This window comes from Melozone crissalis, unplaced genomic scaffold (assembly GCF_028551555.1).
Source record: "Melozone crissalis strain CALT ecotype California unplaced genomic scaffold, PUWL_Pcris_2 ptg000023l_1, whole genome shotgun sequence".
In the NCBI taxonomy this organism is placed as follows: Eukaryota; Metazoa; Chordata; class Aves; order Passeriformes; family Passerellidae; genus Melozone; species Melozone crissalis.
Genome location: NW_026535801.1, coordinates 40,405,781 through 40,423,455, shown reverse-complemented (window position 1 = coordinate 40,423,455; position 17,675 = coordinate 40,405,781). Strand labels below are relative to the sequence as shown.

Genomic DNA, 17,675 nt, shown 5'->3' with positions numbered 1-17,675 from the left:
CACCTCTTTCAGATTTCCCTAGCCCAATGTTTTTCCTGTGACAGCACAGCCAACCTCTGCATTGACTCCTGGAAACTGGAAGGAATTTTAGCCAAATTGATTCTTCCTAATCAATTATTGGAGTATTTTGGATGGTTTTTAACTGTGTCCATCAATGTTAAAACCTTGGCTGTGCTGGTTAATCCTGACCACCCCTTAGAATAATTTTATTAAACCCTTTTAAAAATTACATTTAATACTAAAATTCAAGTTATTTAGGCCTTAAATATTTGGATTGTTTTGAGTGCATTTCTGGCAAATATTAATCTCCATTTATTTCTCTCCTGGTGTCTCCCAGGAACATCCACACCCCCAATTTCTTCCCTCAGCCTCTTCCACAATAACAAAGAATTCTTTCAAAATTCTTTCAGTCTTCATCCACACAAGCTCCAGGTGTTCACCTAGCAAATATCAGCATTTTTTGGGAAAAGAAAACCAGGTAAAAGTGACCCAAAAAACCCCTCTGGATTTCAGTGTAGTAGTGTAAATAGTTTATTTGATTTTATGGCAGGAACAGACCAGGAAAGGAACGTGAACTGCTTTAGAAACACTTCTAATCTTGCTAAGAAGCAGATCTATGACTAGAAAAAATATTAAAGAGAACATGCCAGCTTGGCTTTCATTCTGGGCTTTTATTATAAAAATACCTTTGAGCTGAAGAAAATGAGATTTAGTGCTTATACCCCAATAAGTGGTGAAATCTGAAATTCAAATTATCCAATTTTCTTTGATCCAAACGCTCGTTCCAACAGTGGCATGTTCTCTTTAGCAGGTCAAGTACACAGTGCTGTAAATGCAAAACTTGGCAGTTTTTCAAGGAAAAATTCCTGGAAATTGGTCAATGTGGTAACTCTGAGTCCAAAACTGTCCTTTTAGTTAAATATAAAAACAAAAACTATAAGTTAAAATAACATTCAGATTGTATAGCACAGGCTTGATGCATTTATTTCCTTTTAAACAATATTTACAATATTACCCAGAGGCTAAGGTGGGGGGGAAGTGTAAAAACCATAAAAAACTGCACCAATTTTGTAGCAAAATATCTGTACATTTAAAAACAGATTATCATATAACTACACATTATCCAGGGGGAAAAAAAAACAAAACCGGGACCTTCACCAGTGGTTCACAGGAGCACAATGGAAAAGGGCAAAGAAATTCAGTGGTTAAATACTATACAAGAAATTTTACAATTAACAGATGGATGAGCCCAGGCAGGGAAGCTGGAAGCAAAATGGGATTTGGGAAGGATGAATTTCTCCTCAGTCCAGCTCTTCCCAACTCCTGGCTGCTGCTGGCAGGGAGTGGGATCCATCCTGATCCCGCTGCTCGGGGGCACAGGGAGGGGCACCATGGTCCTAAACCAGCCCCCTGTCCCTTTTTAGCTTGGAAATGCCATGGAGAACCTAAACCCTACCGGGAGTTTCAGGCTGGGCTTCCCTTCAAAGGAGCCTCAGCAGGGAGCAAGGGTGGAATCCCCCTGCCAGGAACTGGACTGCACTGGTCCTCAGAGCCTAATACTGATTACTGGGTGTTAATTGCTTAGTGCTAATTAATAAATACGCTGTTATCACAATGCTGCCCAGCCAAAGCCCTGGAACATCCCAAACCCCCACGCTGGGCTGGGGGCACCTCCTGCTCGAGTCCTAGCCCTGGGACTGTGGGCCCACCTTCCATGTGGAGGCTGCATGGGCTGGGAAAAGGGCTGGGTTATTCCTTGAGATTATTTTAATTCCAGGTACAGAAAGCCCTCAAATGTCTTTGTTTGTAGATTGAATAAAAAAGAGCTGTTAAGTGCAGCTGAAGGCCGGGCCTGCCCCTCGGCCCAGCGTTGAAAGCCAAGCACACCCCAGTATTCCCAGTTTCCAACCGGTCAGGCCCACGGGAGCCCTTGCTCTCACCAACCCAACCCCCCAACCCAACCCCTATTTTACATTTTGGTTACAAATCCTGCAGAGTCTCGGCAGAGTCCGGAGAATCCCAACCAAGCCCCATCCTATTGCTTGGATCCGTCGGAGCGGGAGCTTCCGTTCGAGGCACTTGGCGCGGAGAGCCCGGCGCGGGGCCGGGGTCCCTGCGGAGGAGGAGGAGGAGGACGAGGGGGTCGGCGTTCCCCGGAGCGGGCGGGACGCGCCCGGCCCGCGGCTCACATGGCCAGCTCGGCGCCGTTGGAGCGCAGCCCGTGCTCGTCGAAGCGGCGGCGCACGCTCCTCCTCAGCGCGTCGGCCCGGCGGTACGGCTGGTTCCGGAGATCTGCGGGGAGCCGGCAGTCAGCAGCGCCCCGCGGGACGCGCGGACACGCGGACGGCACGACAGACGCGCCAAGGCCCGCTGGAAGCCAGTCAAAGCAGCTTGTGGAGCACGGGAGCGGGGATCGGGCGCAGCGGCGCGGGGAAGGACGGACGTGCCCGAGCTACGCGCCCCAGCGGCCGGTTAATACTGGTGGGATCGGGGTGCTGTGGGAATGGTGCTGTGGGAATGGTGCTGTGGGAGTCTCCTCACAGCTCTCACCGAGGCCACATCGAGCCCAGCCAGGTGCTTTGGGATGTTCCTGTATGTTCCCACACACCTGAGCTGGAGGATGTTCCTCATGGCGGATGTGTGACCCTAGTTGAGCCGTGCTGGGACGGATTTAGGATCCCTACAGCCCATTTAGCATGGAATTGTTCAGGTTGGCAAGGCTCTCCAAGATGTAAAGGAGGTGCCCTGGGAAAAGCAGCTGGCACTGGGTTGGGATTCTCCAGCTGCTTTCCATGGCTGGAGGAATGCTTCATCAGCCAAAGGAGGGGAGAGCTCGGGAGGGAACACTGAGCATGGAATGGGATGGATGGATGGATGGATGGATGGATGGATGGATGGATGGATGGATGGATGAGGGAGAAAGTTGATGGATGAGATGGTGAAAGCCCATTACAGGTGCTACATGTGCTGTCACCTGTGCATCTACAAGAGAACAAGCACTAAAGACAATTCCAGTTCAAATACTGGTCTCCTGGCCAACAAATTTGTCTTGGATTGGGCAAATCCCTCAGATTTCCTGGATAACTTGTGTTGGGGGTCACATAGAACTCCCAAACTTCTCAGCTCTCCCCTCTCCACACCTGGAGTTGGAGATTGTCCACCTCATGCAGAACCCAACTGTGGGGCTGCAGCACTAGGGAGGAAACTGTTTTGGGCTGGACTTGAAGAGAAATGGCCAAATCAGAGTGTGATGGTGGTCACCAACCAACAGCACCTGGGGACAAGATTATTTTGGGCTCAACTTGAATTAAAATGGCCCAAATGGAGTGTGAAGATGGTCACCAATCAACAGCACCTGGGGACAAATCTGTTTTGGTCTCAACTTGAGAAGAAGTGGCCAAAACAGTGTGATGATGGTCACCAGCCAACATCCTGTGGATCCCTGCACCTCCAGAGGTGAAAATCAAGGATCTGGGTCTCAAGTGGCCTCACCAGTATTAGCTCAGCCACATCTACCACCAGCTGCCTGGCACAGAGAGAGAGGAGGAAGCCAAGTAAAAAGAGATGCTTGCCAGCTCTGGGAATCCTCCACCACGGCTGTGCTAGAAGAAATCCTTACCCTCGAGTGAACATTGGGAAATTTAGTGATATTATTCTTCTTTAGGGCTAAACAGAAAAAAACAAAAACAAAAAACAACAAAGAAAAAAAAAAACACAAACAGAACACAAAAAAAATGATGGTTAAGTAAAAAAATGGGATGGAGAACGAAGAGCAAGTCAAGTCAGTGTTCAAACCTCCCGGGCAGAAACCACAGAGCAAGAGGGGTTAGACGGGGCAGGAGGGACAGGAGGCTGCTCCCTAGCCCAGTTCCAAGCTGCTTTGAAGGTTGGCTCCAGGAAGAGAACGCAGAGAGAACCCGGAAGAGCACAGAACCATGGAGTGGGTTAGTTTGTGCATTTATTGGCAGCACTGATGGAGTTACACAGGGAACGGTGGGAGGAACACTGCTGGCTTCTTAAGCTGAGTCCTTAATGAGGACAACAGTGTCCAGGGCCATGCTGGGTGAGGGACACCATGATGGGAATCAGTTCCATGTCAGGTTTGCACTGGCACCATTCTGGTGGTTCTGCCCTGTATTCCCAGCTCCCAGCCCTGCTCCCCACTCCCCTGCTCCACGCACTGAGCCCAGCCTCATTCACAGAGAATTCCTGATCCCATGAAATAAAGCTGGCATGGAACTGACGTGGAATAAAAGAGTTAAATATGGATGTGACAGAACAAGGAGAGATTTCACCCCGCTGTTCCACCCCATGCAGCTGAACATGCAGGGGCCCGTTAGGATTCCTGGACCACCCCACGGGTATCATTCCCGAGCCAGAAGCCACCCCCAAGGCCATTCCCAAGGTCCATGCAGCCCGGAATTCACTCGGAGGTGCCACATGCACGGCACCCCGAGGTGACACCAGCCAAGTGAGCTGTCACTGCTTGGGCTCCTCAGCCCTTGCACTGCAGGAGACTCATCCCAGTGACTCCCAGCTTGCTGTTCTATGGGACACGAGGGCAGCCAGATGGAATGGGACGGGAACAGGGATGGGATGAAGAGGACGTGCAACAGAGGGGACACCGCTACAAAGTCAGGAGGACGCTGGACACCACTACACACTCAACAGTCACAGACTCCTGGCTGAGATCCGCACAAACAAAGTGGCAAAAAGTCTACAGCGACCTTCCTGGTTTCTAAGAGCGTCAGGTGTGAAAGAGGGAGAGTTTAGTAATGGAATTCCTCAGGGACAACAGGGTCGCAGAAGAACCGAGAGCCGCGCTTGGCGCTTCGGGCGGTGAACGGCACCGTCTTCAGCACTGCATGGGAACAACAACAGCCACACACAAACCACGGTCAGCCCGCTCCAGCAGGGCACACCTCAGGGCTCCCACTGGGACACGCTCCAGCCTGCTCCTCACTGGCCTGGGACAAGGTGGCCCTGAGGCCTCAGGAGGTATTTCATCCACTCGTGGAATCCCAGCCTGGTTTGGGTGGGAAGGACCTTGAACTCATCCCATCCCAGCCTGCCATGGCAGGGACACCTTCCACTGCTGCTCCAAGCCCTGTCCAGCCTGGCCTGGGACACTGCCAGGGATCCAGGGGCAGCCACAGCTGCTCTGGGCACCTCTGCCAGGGCCACTCCACCCGCCCAGCCAGGAATTCCTGCCCAATCCCCGACCTTTCCTTCATCTTAAAGCCATTCCCCCTCCATATAAAATAATTGCCTTGAAGGACTTGCTTTAATGTGAGCTACAGGTTTGTGGGAATATCTTGGTGTTTGGGTTGATTTGGGTTGGAAGGGACCTTAAATCCCACCCAGTGTCACCCCAGCCATGGGCAGGGACACCCTCCACTGTCCCAGAGCGCTCCAAACCCCATCCAGCCTGGCCTAGAGCACTCCCAGCGATGGGGAGGTGCAGGATTTATTGGGGATGGGGAGGTGACCTTGGTCCTGCCTGACCTTCCATGCCTGACCTTTCCTCCTCCGTGACTTGAGGCCCCAAAACGGGCAAATCCAGGCACAGGAGTGCAGGAATGTTTAATTGGAGCCTGGCACCCTCTCCCCTAGATGGTTTTTTCCATAGGGATGGGCATCTGCCACACAATCTGTTCCTTCCACAGAGCAGGAAAACCATTTTCCCAATTAAACGGAGTCCCAGGAGTCCGGAGGAGTTGTGGAAGCAACGCCAGGTTGGATATTAGTGCCACCCTGCCCTTTAAATGAGGAGTGTTATCTCAGGGCCATTAATCAAGGTTAAAAGGAGTTGAGCAAGCTTCACACACTTCATCCAATTGGGCAAAAATTCCCTGGCTTCCTTAGTGAGGGATCAAAGAGCTCTCCTGCCCTTCTGCAGGAAAAGCTCCTGTGGAAAACTTCCAGGAGCAGTTGGCAAAGACCTTTTATTTTTGGGCTCTGTGCAAGGAAATGGAGTTTGTGAAGCTCCTGAGGTGTTAAAACATTTTCCTTCCACACCACAGGTGAAAAACATGTGGAAAACTCCCAGTTCTGCAATCCCAGAAGCTGGAAGTGTTAAAAAGGATTTCATTCCTGGGAAAGATGCAGTTCAGGTGGCTCCCTCAATCAGCAAATATTTGCAGCCAAGTCCTGACTGTGCCTGGCTGCACCAGGGGCTGTGTCCCTTCCCTCTGGGATCAGCAGGAACACCTGGAGCAGTCTGGGGTCACTGGGGGCTGACTGAGGGATTTCTGGGATCAATCTTAATGAGAACAGAGGCTCTTCATCCTGACCCTGATCCCATTTATGGGGAGCAAAAAGGGATCTGGGACAGATCCACGGGGCTGGCATCAGGCGCTCCCTGCCTGCCCTACAACCCTGCAGATGTCCCCCAAGCTGGAAGAGAAGGAGCAGAACCTTCTGCACTTGCTCCACAGCACACAAGCAGGAGGGGGGAGCAAAGGAGGGGGGCAGATCCCCAGGGCACGGCCGGGATGGCAGCTGGCAGAGGTACCTGTGATGATGTCCTCGATGGCGCCGTCCTTGCCCTCGTACACGTGCCGGTTGTCCTTGACCTGCCGGCGCCGCAGCTCCGCGATCAGCTCCTGCTGCTGCCGCTTGCTCTTGTGGGATGGGGACTGGGACACACAGGGCATGGTCAGCATGGAACTGTCCCTCTCCTGGGCTGCTTCTGAGCCTCACTCACCCCTGGGCCCCAGCAATTCCCACAGGAACTGCCATTCCCACCCATTCCCAAGGCTGTGAACAGCCTCGTCCTCCTCTTCTCTTTCTCCTCTTCCTCATCGTCCTCCCCCCAGTTCTTCTCCTATACTCTTCTCCTCCTCCTTCTCCTCTTTCTCCTCCTGCTTTTCTTTTCCTTTTTCTCCTCCTTCTCCTCCTGCTTTTCTTTTCCTTTTCCTCCTCCTTCTCTTCTTTTCCTCCCCCTTTCTCCTTCTCCTTTCTTGCTCCCGCTCCATGGAGAAGTCAGGGAAGGATGAAGTTTAGCTCATTACAACTTTCCACCTATTTAGTTTTCCTTCATTTTGCTGACTTCCAAAGCAGCAGAACCCACGCTGGAATTTTTCCAGCCTATCCCAGTTCCCTCCATAAAAACTTCTAGACTTTCTAGGCAACTACAGTTCCTCACTTGGAGCTGAGGTTCCTGAAAATCAGGAACCCAATCCCACCTGGAAGCTGTGTCTGTGCCGTACCTTTTGGTCCTGTTGCTCCATCAACGCTTCTTGCTCCATGAGTTTTTCCATTAAGGCCTGTTCCTGCTTTTTCCTCAGCTCATTCTCTTCCTCTGCTTGCTGTTTGTGAGAAAATCCATGGGTTAGCGATCCATGGGGAGCCAGGGAGGAATGGGATCTGTGCCACCGTGCCGCTTTCTGAGGGAGGGACAGGACAAGGAGAAGGAGAAGAAAGAAGAAGGAAAAAGGAGGAGGAGGAAAAGAAGAGAAGGAAAGGAAAGGAAAGGAAAGGAAAGGAAAGGAAAGGAAAGGAAAGGAAAGGAAAGGAAAGGAAAGGAAAGGAAAGGAAAGGAAAGGAAAGGGAGGAGGAGGAGGAGGAGGAGAAGGAAGAGTATAGGAGGAGAAGTTTGGAGAGAATGAGGAGAAAAAGAGAGAAAGAGGAGGAAGAAGAGAAGGAAGAGGAGGAGGACAAGGGCAAGGGAGCTCTGGTTTACCTTGTAGGCCTTCACAAATCGGACAAACACCGGGAAGAAGACCGAGGGTGGGGTTGTCTTGGGATTCTCCCCGAAATACTTCACAGCATCATCGAAGGCATCCTGCAACAGCCCAGGCTCAGTGCCCTGCACACCCTCCCAGGCATCCTCCCCATCCCCAGCATTGCATGGAAACACAGCCCATCCCTGGTGTCACCCCCCTCACGGCAGATCCCGGGAGCACAGGAGTACCTGGGCTATTTTGGCATCATCCTGGAGCTTCTTGAGCTTGCCCTCGTTGCTCTGGATGAAGTCCTTGAGCATGGTGTTGTGGTCGTGCATGGTGTACTCGCGCTTGGTCAGCTCCAGGCCCCGCTGCAGCTCCTTCACGTCCAGCAGGACGTTCTCCAGGGACACTGGGGAGGGGACAGGAGTGCTGAGCGTGCCAGCCGTGCCAGGGATGTCCCAGCAGGGCAGGGCACAGGAGGGGCTGTACCTGCTGCTGCCTTCTCCACGTAGTGCAGCTCGTTGTAGAACAGGGCCACGTGCTGGTACTTCTCCTTCACCACGTTGGAGATGTAGTGCAGCAGCGTCTGCTTCCGGTCCGTGGACTTGGTCTCCAGCAGCTGGGAGCAGCAGGAACAATGTGGGGAGCAATGGCACTCACTGGGGTGCTCCAGCGTGTGCTCCATGCTGGGAACCACCAGTGGAGTCCCCAGCAGCCACCTGGGTCACCGGGACCCTCTGAAGGGCCACATGGCTGGGATAGAGAGGCTGGAAAACTGGGCAAGGTTCTGGGGGTGATCAACACGAGCCCAGGGGTGCCCAGCTGGGAGGGGCCCTGGGCCCCTGGGCTGTGCCAGCCCTGGTGTGACACAGCCCCAGGGCACTGCTGGGGCACCCCCAAGGCTGGGGACAGCTCTGGGACAGGAGGGACCCTGAGGGAGCTAGGCAGGGGCTGCAGAATCCCTGAGGGATCCCAGGGAACAGGGACAGGAGCAGAGGGAACGGCCTCAGGCCGGCCCAGGGCAGCTCAGGGTGGGCACAGCAGGAATTTCCCCATGCAAAGGGGGCTCAGGGATTGGAATTGGAGGGATTTCACAACCCTGTGGATGTGGCACTGGGGACATGGGGCAGTGCTGGCCTGGGCAGTGCTGGGGATGGTTGGACTCCATGATCTTGGAAGGTTTTTCCAGCCTCAAGAACTGCACAGCTCCAATTCCCAGCTGGTGCCCACAGCACATCCCTGCTTTTCTTACCAGGTCTAAGCTCTGCAGCTTAAATCCATACACAGCCCCTCGTTTGCTGCTGTTCATGTAATTCCCAAGAGCCAGGATGATCTGCCAGGATGAAACAGAGCAGAGCAGGAATTCTCAGGACAAATTCCTGGAGGTTTAGACACCCCTGGAAGGAGAGCTGAGACCAGACCTACCTCCAGGATTTTCTTGAGTTTTTGGGATGACTTTATGGAGACAGAGGCAGCGATTATGGCATGAAGTTGCTGTGGGGAAACACAGGGAGAGCTTTGGTTAATGCACATCCAGCCAGGAGGAAAATGAACATCCTAACACATCCTAGGAAAAAACCTTCCTGGTTTTTATCCACACCATGGGACAGAGCACTGATGTCCCTCTGCCATGGAGCCAGGCTGGGAGGGCTGGGAATGTTCCCCTGGAGAAGGGAAGGCTCCAGGCAGAGCTCAGAGCCCCTGGCAGGGCCTGGAGGGGCTCCAGGAGAGCTGAGAGGGACTGGGGACAAGGGATGGAGGGACAGGAGCCAGGGAATGGCTCCCAGTGCCAGAGGGCAGGCATGGATGGGACATTGGGAACTGGGAATTCCTGGCTGGGCTGGGGTTGCCAGAGCAGCTGGGGCTGCCCCTGGATCCCTGGCAGTGCCCAAGGCCAGGCTGGACACTGGAGCTTGGAGCAACCTGGGACAGTGGGAGATGTCTCTGCCAAGGCAGAGGTTGAAATGAGATATTCCTTATTTTCCCTTTCCCCCACAACCCATCTGGGATTCAGTGAATGTTCCCCTGTCCTGACACTCCAGGATTCCAAACCCAGATTTAGTCCCCTCAGATGTAAATCCTCAGATGAGGATTCACATTCCAACCCCTACAGCTGTCCCAGGGATTCAGGGCCCATGGACCAGCACCAGCTTTTCCCAACAATATTCCTTTGAGGCTGCTGGGACTCCCCAGGGAATGGGCACATTCCCAAGTGCTCCAGGAGGGTTTGGACTGCACTCCCAGGGATGCCCAGGGTGGGGTTTTGGGGTGTCTGTGCAGGGCCAGGAGCTGGATCCATGATCCCCTGGTCCCTCCCAGCTGTGGATATTCCCTGCTCCCCTCACCGGGGTGAGCATCTGGATGCTCTCGGCGAAGTTGCCGATGAAGGCCATGATGGTCATCTTCTGCATCAGCCTCTCGATCTTGCTGAACTGCATCATGAACCTGTCCTCGTCCGACAGGTTCTCCAGGGGCTTCCTCTCCCTCTCGTAGAGCCTCAGCACCTTCACCTCGTTCTCCGTCGGCAGGAACCGCATCAGGCACTCCACGAAATCCACCGGCAGCGTCTTCAGGTCAAAGCTGAGGGAAAATCCCAGGAAAGGGAGTGGGGACAGAGCTCCAGGCCAGGCCATGCCATGGGTGTCCCTCTGCCATGGAGCCAGGCTGGGAGAGCTGGGAATGTTCCCCTGGAGAAGGGAAGGCTCCAGGCAGAGCTCAGAGCCCCTGGCAGGGCCTGGAGGGGCTCCAGGAGAGCTGAGAGGGACTGGGGACAAGGGATGGAGGGACAGGAGCCAGGGAATGGCTCCCAGTGCCAGAGGGCAGGGATGGATGGGACATTGGGAACTGGGAATTCCTGGCTGGGCTGGGATTGCCAGAGCAGCTGTGGCTGCCCCTGGATCCCTGGCAGTGCCCAAGGCCAGGCTGGAGCAGCCTGGGATGGTGGGAGGTGTCCCTGGATGGACTGGATGGGCTTTAAGGTCCCTCCCAGCCCAGAGCAGTCTGGGACTCAGCTCCACATGAAGAAAAGCAAAGAAGCAGCTGTGAAGCTCCTCCTGCCCTGCCCATGCAGATGGGAACAGGATCCAGGGATAATGGGAATGATGTTGCTTCCATTTCCAAACACGTGGCTGTTCCCCCACCCCTCCAGGCTCACTTTTCCAGGGAAAAAAGGTGGGGAGGAGCAAATATTTGTATTTAAATGGCCCAGAGCTCCCTAAAGCCCAACTGCTGAACCTGCCAGGACCTGGAGCAGGTTTGGGTCATTCTCAGCCAAAGGCAGAGTTTGTGCCTCCATATTTGGAGATAATCCTTAAGGGAGGAGTGGGAGATGTTTGCCATGGCCAGGATGAGTCTGGATGGGTTTGGGATCAGCCCCAAGGAGCAGCTCCACCTATCCCAGGAGCAATGAAGGATCCATATCACTTCCTGAGGCCTCTCCACAGACCTAATTCCATGCAAAATCTGCTCCAGCACCTGGACTAAACCCATCCTTCATGGAGCAAACCAGAAGAGCTGCCTCTTCCTGGGTTCCCTCTGGATTTTGCTCACTGGGACAGGAAACACCATGGAGCTGCCATGGCAAACTGGACAGGCTGGAAGGAGCTGCCTTAATAAAGGAAGCGCTGGTTTGTCCAACCCCAGCAGTGACTCAGCAGCACAAATCCAACTCTGATTTCTGGGAATGCACCCCCATGGAATGTTTTCCATCAGCCTGGGGCAGGGTTCCTTGGCTGCACTCACACGTGGATGGCTTTGCAGATCTCGTCCGCCGTCTTGCCGGCCTTGCGCAGGGTGATGGCCAAGTTCTTGGCTCTGTTGGCATCCAGCAGTGTCACCTTGTTGGAGCCTTTCTGAGGGATCTTCTGCTTGCTGGAGGTCAGGTCCATGGCTGGGCCCTGGGCTTTCGTTTTGAATATCTCCTCAAATTCATCCACGTTTAGATCCTGGAAAGGGAAGGAAAGGATTTATCCCGCAGGGAACACTAAATCCTCATCCAGAACTGCAGGGAAAGCCTTGTGGTGGCTGAGACAGGGTCATGGAATGGTTTGGGTTGGAATCTTAAAGCTCATCCCAGTTCCACCCCCTGCCATGGGCAGGAACAGCTTCCACCAGCTCGGGTTTTTCCAGCCCTGTCCAGCCTGGCTTTGTAACCCAGAGAGCTCTGACAGAGGCTGAGGGATGGAAGGAACACACTCCTGAGCTGGGATGAGGAAATCTGGCCAGAACCCAGAAATCCAGCACCAAACAGCTCTGCACAGGTGCAGAAATTCAGGAAAACATGGGTGAGCCCTGGTGCTTTATCCAGCCATGGTTAACACATCCATGGGAGCATCCAGGATGTGGAATGAGCCCTGTCCCAGAGTGACTGCTGTGCCCTGGAGAACTTCCCACTCCCCACAACTCCCTGACAGGAGGGGACAGCCAGCTCTACTCCCAGAGAACAGGGACAGGACAAGAGCAAATGGAACCAGGCTGCTCCAGCAGAGCCTTAGTTGGATATTAGGCAATATTGGATATTGGCAAGCGTGGGCAGGCACTGGAAGGGGCTGGAGCCCCCGCTCCTGGGGGGATTTAACCCCTGTGGATGTGGCACTTGGGGACAGGGGGCAGCGCTGGCCTGAGGGCTGGGCTGGGCGGTCAGAGAGGCTTTTCCAAGGCAAACATTCCCTGTGTGGAATGCAGGCTGTGCAGGGCAGCAGGGAGGGAAGGAGCAGGGCACCTCGAGGATGCGCTCGTCGTCGATCTCGTTGAAGACGGTGCCGTTGATCTGGTTGGGCTTCAGCGCCACCCAGTTGAACACGGGCATGCGGAACTTGGTCTTGATGGGCTTCTTGATCTTCACAGCTGGGGACACACAGGGACAGCTCCTGAGAAACCGCCTGGGAACGCCCTGGCAGCTCCCCAGCACTGGGCAAGGACTGGGCTGAGATAATTCCCACTGGGAGCCTGGGAAGGTGGCACTGCCTGCAGGGGCTGCTGGAGAGGGGAGCCCAGCCCTCAGCAGGGCAGCACCGGCCCCCAGGGCTCTGCAAACCTCCCAAAGGGAAATCTGGGATCCCTGTAGCCCCACAAGCTGCCTGGGCTGATCTGAACTCCCAGGCTCTGTCCAAACTCCATGGGAAAGGAGGAGAGTGGATGAATCCCTGTCCTGCTGCTGGCAGAGCCCACTCTGAACTGTGTCACAAACAGGTGACAGGAAGGGAAAAATGCCCTGTTCCCAAAGGTTTGGGAAATGGGATTTGGGGAAACTGCAGCAGGCCACTTCTCAGCAGGTCTGAGTTTCAAGGCCAAAGGGGATGAGCTGCAGCAAAGCTGGGCTTTAACAGGGATTTAAAGCCAGGTTTTAATTCCTGTGCTGTGCAAATCCAGCAAATCCGAGTCATTTGGGAACTTTGGAGTAATTTAGGAATTTAAACAGAGGAGCTATGAAAATGAAACCTGGAAATGAGGCTTGATTGAGCAAGGGAACAACCCTATTCCTATTCCTATTCCTATGTTTATTCCTGTTCCTATATCTATTCCTATTGCTGTTCCTATTCCTATTCCTGTTCCTATTCCTAATCCTATTTCTATTTCTATTTCTATTTCTATTTCTATTCCTGTTCCTGTTCCTATTCCTATTCCTATTCCTATTCCTATTCCTATTCCTATTCCTATGTCTATTCCTATTCCTATTCCTATTCCTGTCCCTATTCCATTCAATCTGGTAGCCACATGTATTAATTTCCATAATCCAGTTCCCATTTCCTTTTCCTTACATGAGAACACAAATTTGCTCCTTGCTACAAAATCAATGAGTTAAAGTCCATCAATCAACCTTTTGCTCCCGAATTACTCCCCAGAAAATCTGGCAAACATGGAACAGAAACCCTGGTCCTGCAGTGCTGGACACCAAGTGGATAACAGAGAATACACAGAATATTCCAGTGGGAATTTTGGCAACTGTATTTATCCAGCTTGTGCTCATCTACACTAAACAGGGTTTTGCTCTCTGCTTAATTGATGGGGTTACTTAAAATAATTCCTAAAAGAAAAGAAGCAACAGCTTTGAACACCCATGGAAAAAGGAAATTTTCTACTTGTGCACACACTGGAATGGATAATTAACTGCTCCCAGGTTATTCCAGGACAGGGAAGGCAGGAATGCCTTGTGGCAAAGATAATGGAGCTCAGAACCCCTCCAGATTCCCCTTCCTCCTCCTCCTCCTCCTCCTCCCCTCCCGAGCTCTGGGTGCCCAAATCCCAAGGGCTGGCTCCAACCTCCCCCTGCCCATCCCCTGGGTACCCCCAGGTTCCCTGGACACCCCCAGGACACAGGCAATGCCAGGATAAGGAATACTTAGCAGGAAGGAACCTACAGAAGAGCTTGATGGGCCCATCTTAGCAGGAAGCAGAGGGAACAGAGAAACAAGTGTTAGGAGAGGTCAGAGAAGCAGCATTTGTTATTTCCCAACTCCCCTCGGCCCCACAGCATCCTTGCCCTGGGAATGCTCCTTCCTGCAGAGCCCCTGCACCCAGAAAAGGCAATTCCAGCCCCATTCCCTTGGAATTCCCACTGAAAAATGGGATCTGCAGCCCAGCAGCCCCCAGGCACCTCCACACCAACATCCTGAGGGATCAGCCCTCCCCTCAGAGCAGATTTTGCTACAGAACACCCGGGGACCCTCTGAGCCAGGATGCTTCTTGTCTTCCAAGGAACCTTTCAAGGCTGGAATATTTAAGTAGAATTTTTTGCCTTTAACAAAGCTCTTAATGAGAGTCTCTTCCTTTGGACTCCTAACGAGCTCTGGAAGATTTCTGGGGACACCAGTGAGCCCTGAGACACCTGGCAGGAGGCAGTGACTAAAACACAGGCAAGGATGGGCAGCACATTGTTCTTCTTTCCAAAAAATCCCCAAATTTCGCCTCTTCTTCCCAAATTTCCACCAAGAAATTTCACAAATTTTGCACTGATACTTCTTCTCAGAAGAAATCAAACCCATATTCTGTCAAGCATAAACCGACCCTGTTTATAAAACATTTTTGGTGTGAGTTTTGCTGCACTGGAGAATCCGACTGTTCCAGACCAAATCTAATCCGTTGGGTTGATAAATCCCAGAATCTCCCAGTGGTCTGGGGTGGGTGGAACATTGAGGATTACCCAGTTCCCCCCATCCCAAGCTGGACATTTCAGGGATGCACGGAGCAGCCACAGCTCCTCCGGGCAACCTCAGAGAGCCCGGAATTCTCCTTCCTTCCACTCCCAGGAGCTCCTCATCCCCACCCCGGTGAGGAACAATGGGTTGGCGTAGAGCCAGCAGCCCTGAGGGAGCTTTACCTGCCAGGCCAGAGTTGAAGACCACGGTGGGCGAGGCCGTGCCGGGCAGGGGCGGAGCTGAGGGCGGCGGCGGCGGCAGCGGAGCCGCTGGGGCCGCATCCGGAGCTGGGCCCGGCAGAGGAGGAGGAGGAGGAGGTGGAGGAGGAGGAGGAGGAGGCGGAGGTGGCACAGGCACTGCCACGGGGCCGTTGGGCACTGTGGGATGGAGGGAAAATGGAGTTATTGTGGAGGGAGGGGCACAGAGAGAAAGCCACGGCATGCCTGCCATGTCCCCTCCTCACCCTGAGGGAGTAAATGATGGAAAACCCCTTTTTTAAAATTACTTCCTAAAAGCCGGGCCATGTCTTCCAGCCTAAAGGGACTGACCCCAAGGTTTGGGACAGCAAACCCTGAGCATCTACGCAGGAGGATTTTCCAGCCCCTTCCCTCCTGAGTTTAAAGCACAGCCAGGATGTTTTTCCCCTGTTTTGGGCCTGCTCTGCTGAGGAGCTGGAGTTTTCCATGGAAATCCGCTCTCCCAGCTCCTACAGCTGTGCCAGGTGAACCCCCCTGGACGCACAGCCAGTGCCTGGTTCTCTCCCAGTCCAAAGGCCCAGAGACCCCAAGGCTTTTTCCCAGTGAGGCTCTTTCCCCCCCAAACCATTCCCTGAGCCACCAAAGGCCTTCAGCGCCTGGAAGTGCCCTCAGGAAAGAAGGGATCAACATTTCCATCCATGGAGGGGGCAGCCAGGTGGGGGTCACGCTCTGCTCCCAGGGAACAGGGGCAGCAGGAGAGGGAGCAGCCTCAGGCATCAGGAGGAGTTTCCCCATGGGAAGGGTGGTCAGGCCCTGGAACTGCCCAGGGGAGTTTGGTGCCCACAGCTGGGATCCCCCTCTCTCCTTCCTCACCTGCCTCAGGTGAGCCTGGCAGGGCGGGCAGGGGCGGTGGAGGTGGGGGCAGTGGCACTGAGGAGGCAGCTCCAGGTGTGGCACAGGTCCCTGGCACTGCCTCTGCTCCTGCTGGCACCATCCCGGAGCCCAGGGCCACGGGGAGGATGGAGATGTCCCCATCCCCTTTCTTCTGGATCTTGATGGTTCCCTGCTTCTCCAGCTCGTGGATCTTCTTCTCCAGCGTGGACTGGCGCTGGATGGCTTCCTCCTTCTCCTTCACCATCTTCCTCAGGGTGTGAACCTGGCTGTTGGCATCCTTGTAGATCTCCTGGAACGACACAGGAGCAGGGAATGTGCATTCAGAATCCCAAGGGCAGCACCAGAACAGCCTGATCCAGAGAAGGAATTGCCTTGCACGTACCCAGGGCAGCCCCTCCAGAGAAATTCTGGGATTCTCCCACCCTTTGGGACCTCCACAAGTGCAAAACTCCCACCTGGAATGCTCCAGAGCTAGAGAATGAGATGTGCCCACCTCACTCAGTGATTCCTGGCACACCCAGAGGGATTTCTGTCCATCCTTTGAGTGCACACACAAACACTTCCACTGGAATCTGCCCCAGGTTCAATACTGGGAAGCCAAGAGAATTCCCCTGCCCCAGATCTGTGATCCCCACTCCTGCATCCTGAATCCCCCCAGGGCTTCCCTGAGGAACCCACTCACCCTGATCACGTCCAGTTCTTTGTTCCTTTGCATCAATTGCTTTTCCAGTTCCACAATCTTGGCCATGGCTTCGTTCTCCGTATCCTGGAGTTTTTCAGATAACTATCCAGCAAAAGAGAAATGGATTAAAGAACTAGAAAATTGGTAGTTTATCCATCAAAATAAGGGGTAAGAGGTATCCATCTTGGATAAATTGATAAATTATTGCTATTGCAGGAAATCCTGAAGCCTTTCTTTGGAAAGAAAACAGATTCCTGCCTGAGATGGGAGACATCAAGTTGGAATGGGCTTGGAGCAGCCTGGGATAGTGAAAGGTGTCCCTTCAACCCCCCATGGCAGGGGTTGAACTGGAAGGGTTTTAATGTCCCTGCAAACCCAAACCATTCCCTGGCTCCTACAACACCTCAGAGTGGCAAACACTGCACAGTGAGTTAAGAACACTATTTATTCCAAGTGATGGGAATACAGGGATGCTGAGAGAAGGAAAAGCCTTTTCTCAGTTTTGAAGTATGGAAACCCCCTTTTTTTGTTATTCTCCAAAAGCCAGGCCATGTCTTCCAGCCTAAAGGGACTGACCCCAAGGTTTGGGACAGCAAACCCTGAGCACCTACACAGGAGGATTTTCCAGCCCCTTCCCTCCTGAGTTTAAAGCACAGTCAGGATGTTTTTTCCCCTGTTTTGGGCCTGCTCTGCTGAGGAGTTGGAGTTTTGAATGGAGATCAGCTCTCCCAGCTCCTGTGCCAGGGGAACCCTCCTGGAAGCACAGCCAGTGCCTGGTTCTCTCCCAGTCCAAAGGCCCAGCAATCCCAAAGGTTTTCCCCAGTGAGCTGCCCCCAGACTGCGCCAGGCCAGCCCAGAAGTGTTAAGTTTTAAGATATTTTGATGTTAAAAACGCTGTAAATGTGCAACCCTTGTCACTCACGTGGGACAGGTTTTCCTCCAGCTCCTCCACCCTCTCCAGGGCCGCGTTCTTGGTCTCGGCGTCCTCCAGCAGAGCCCCCACGTCGAACACGTTGTCCAGGTAGGCCTGGATCTGCACCTGCAGCTTGTCACTCTCCGTGTGCTTCAGCTTCTGCAGGGCCCACAGGGGACACAG

General features: G+C 53.5%; 1 protein-coding gene across 5 annotated transcripts in view; it reads right to left on the bottom strand.

Annotated features, from left to right (window-relative positions):
- Positions 1-1,626: 1,626 nt before the first annotated feature.
- The window catches only part of FMNL2 (formin like 2), a 118,262-nt gene continuing 102,213 nt past the window's right edge, over positions 1,627-17,675 (bottom strand). The window contains exons 12-28 of one of the 5 annotated variants that reach the window (XM_054277833.1): positions 17,502-17,651; positions 16,580-16,681; positions 15,877-16,186; positions 14,989-15,183; positions 14,030-14,050; positions 12,391-12,515; positions 11,412-11,614; positions 10,016-10,250; positions 9,096-9,164; positions 8,923-9,003; positions 8,160-8,289; positions 7,916-8,079; positions 7,685-7,786; positions 7,212-7,310; positions 6,515-6,638; positions 4,728-4,861; positions 2,209-2,292 (exon numbers count right to left, since the gene is read on the bottom strand). In XM_054277833.1, coding sequence (XP_054133808.1) covers positions 4,770-4,861; positions 6,515-6,638; positions 7,212-7,310; positions 7,685-7,786; positions 7,916-8,079; positions 8,160-8,289; positions 8,923-9,003; positions 9,096-9,164; positions 10,016-10,250; positions 11,412-11,614; positions 12,391-12,515; positions 14,030-14,050; positions 14,989-15,183; positions 15,877-16,186; positions 16,580-16,681; positions 17,502-17,651 — 2,202 coding nt within the window. In that variant the 3' untranslated portion in view covers positions 2,209-2,292; positions 4,728-4,769. Of the gene's footprint in view, positions 2,293-2,732; positions 3,667-4,727; positions 4,862-6,514; positions 6,639-7,211; positions 7,311-7,684; positions 7,787-7,915; positions 8,080-8,159; positions 8,290-8,922; positions 9,004-9,095; positions 9,165-10,015; positions 10,251-11,411; positions 11,615-12,390; positions 12,516-14,029; positions 14,051-14,988; positions 15,184-15,876; positions 16,187-16,579; positions 16,682-17,501; positions 17,652-17,675 lie in introns of those variants that run through there. The other 4 variants (XM_054277832.1, XM_054277835.1, XM_054277834.1 and 1 more) reach the window with 4 other exon arrangements.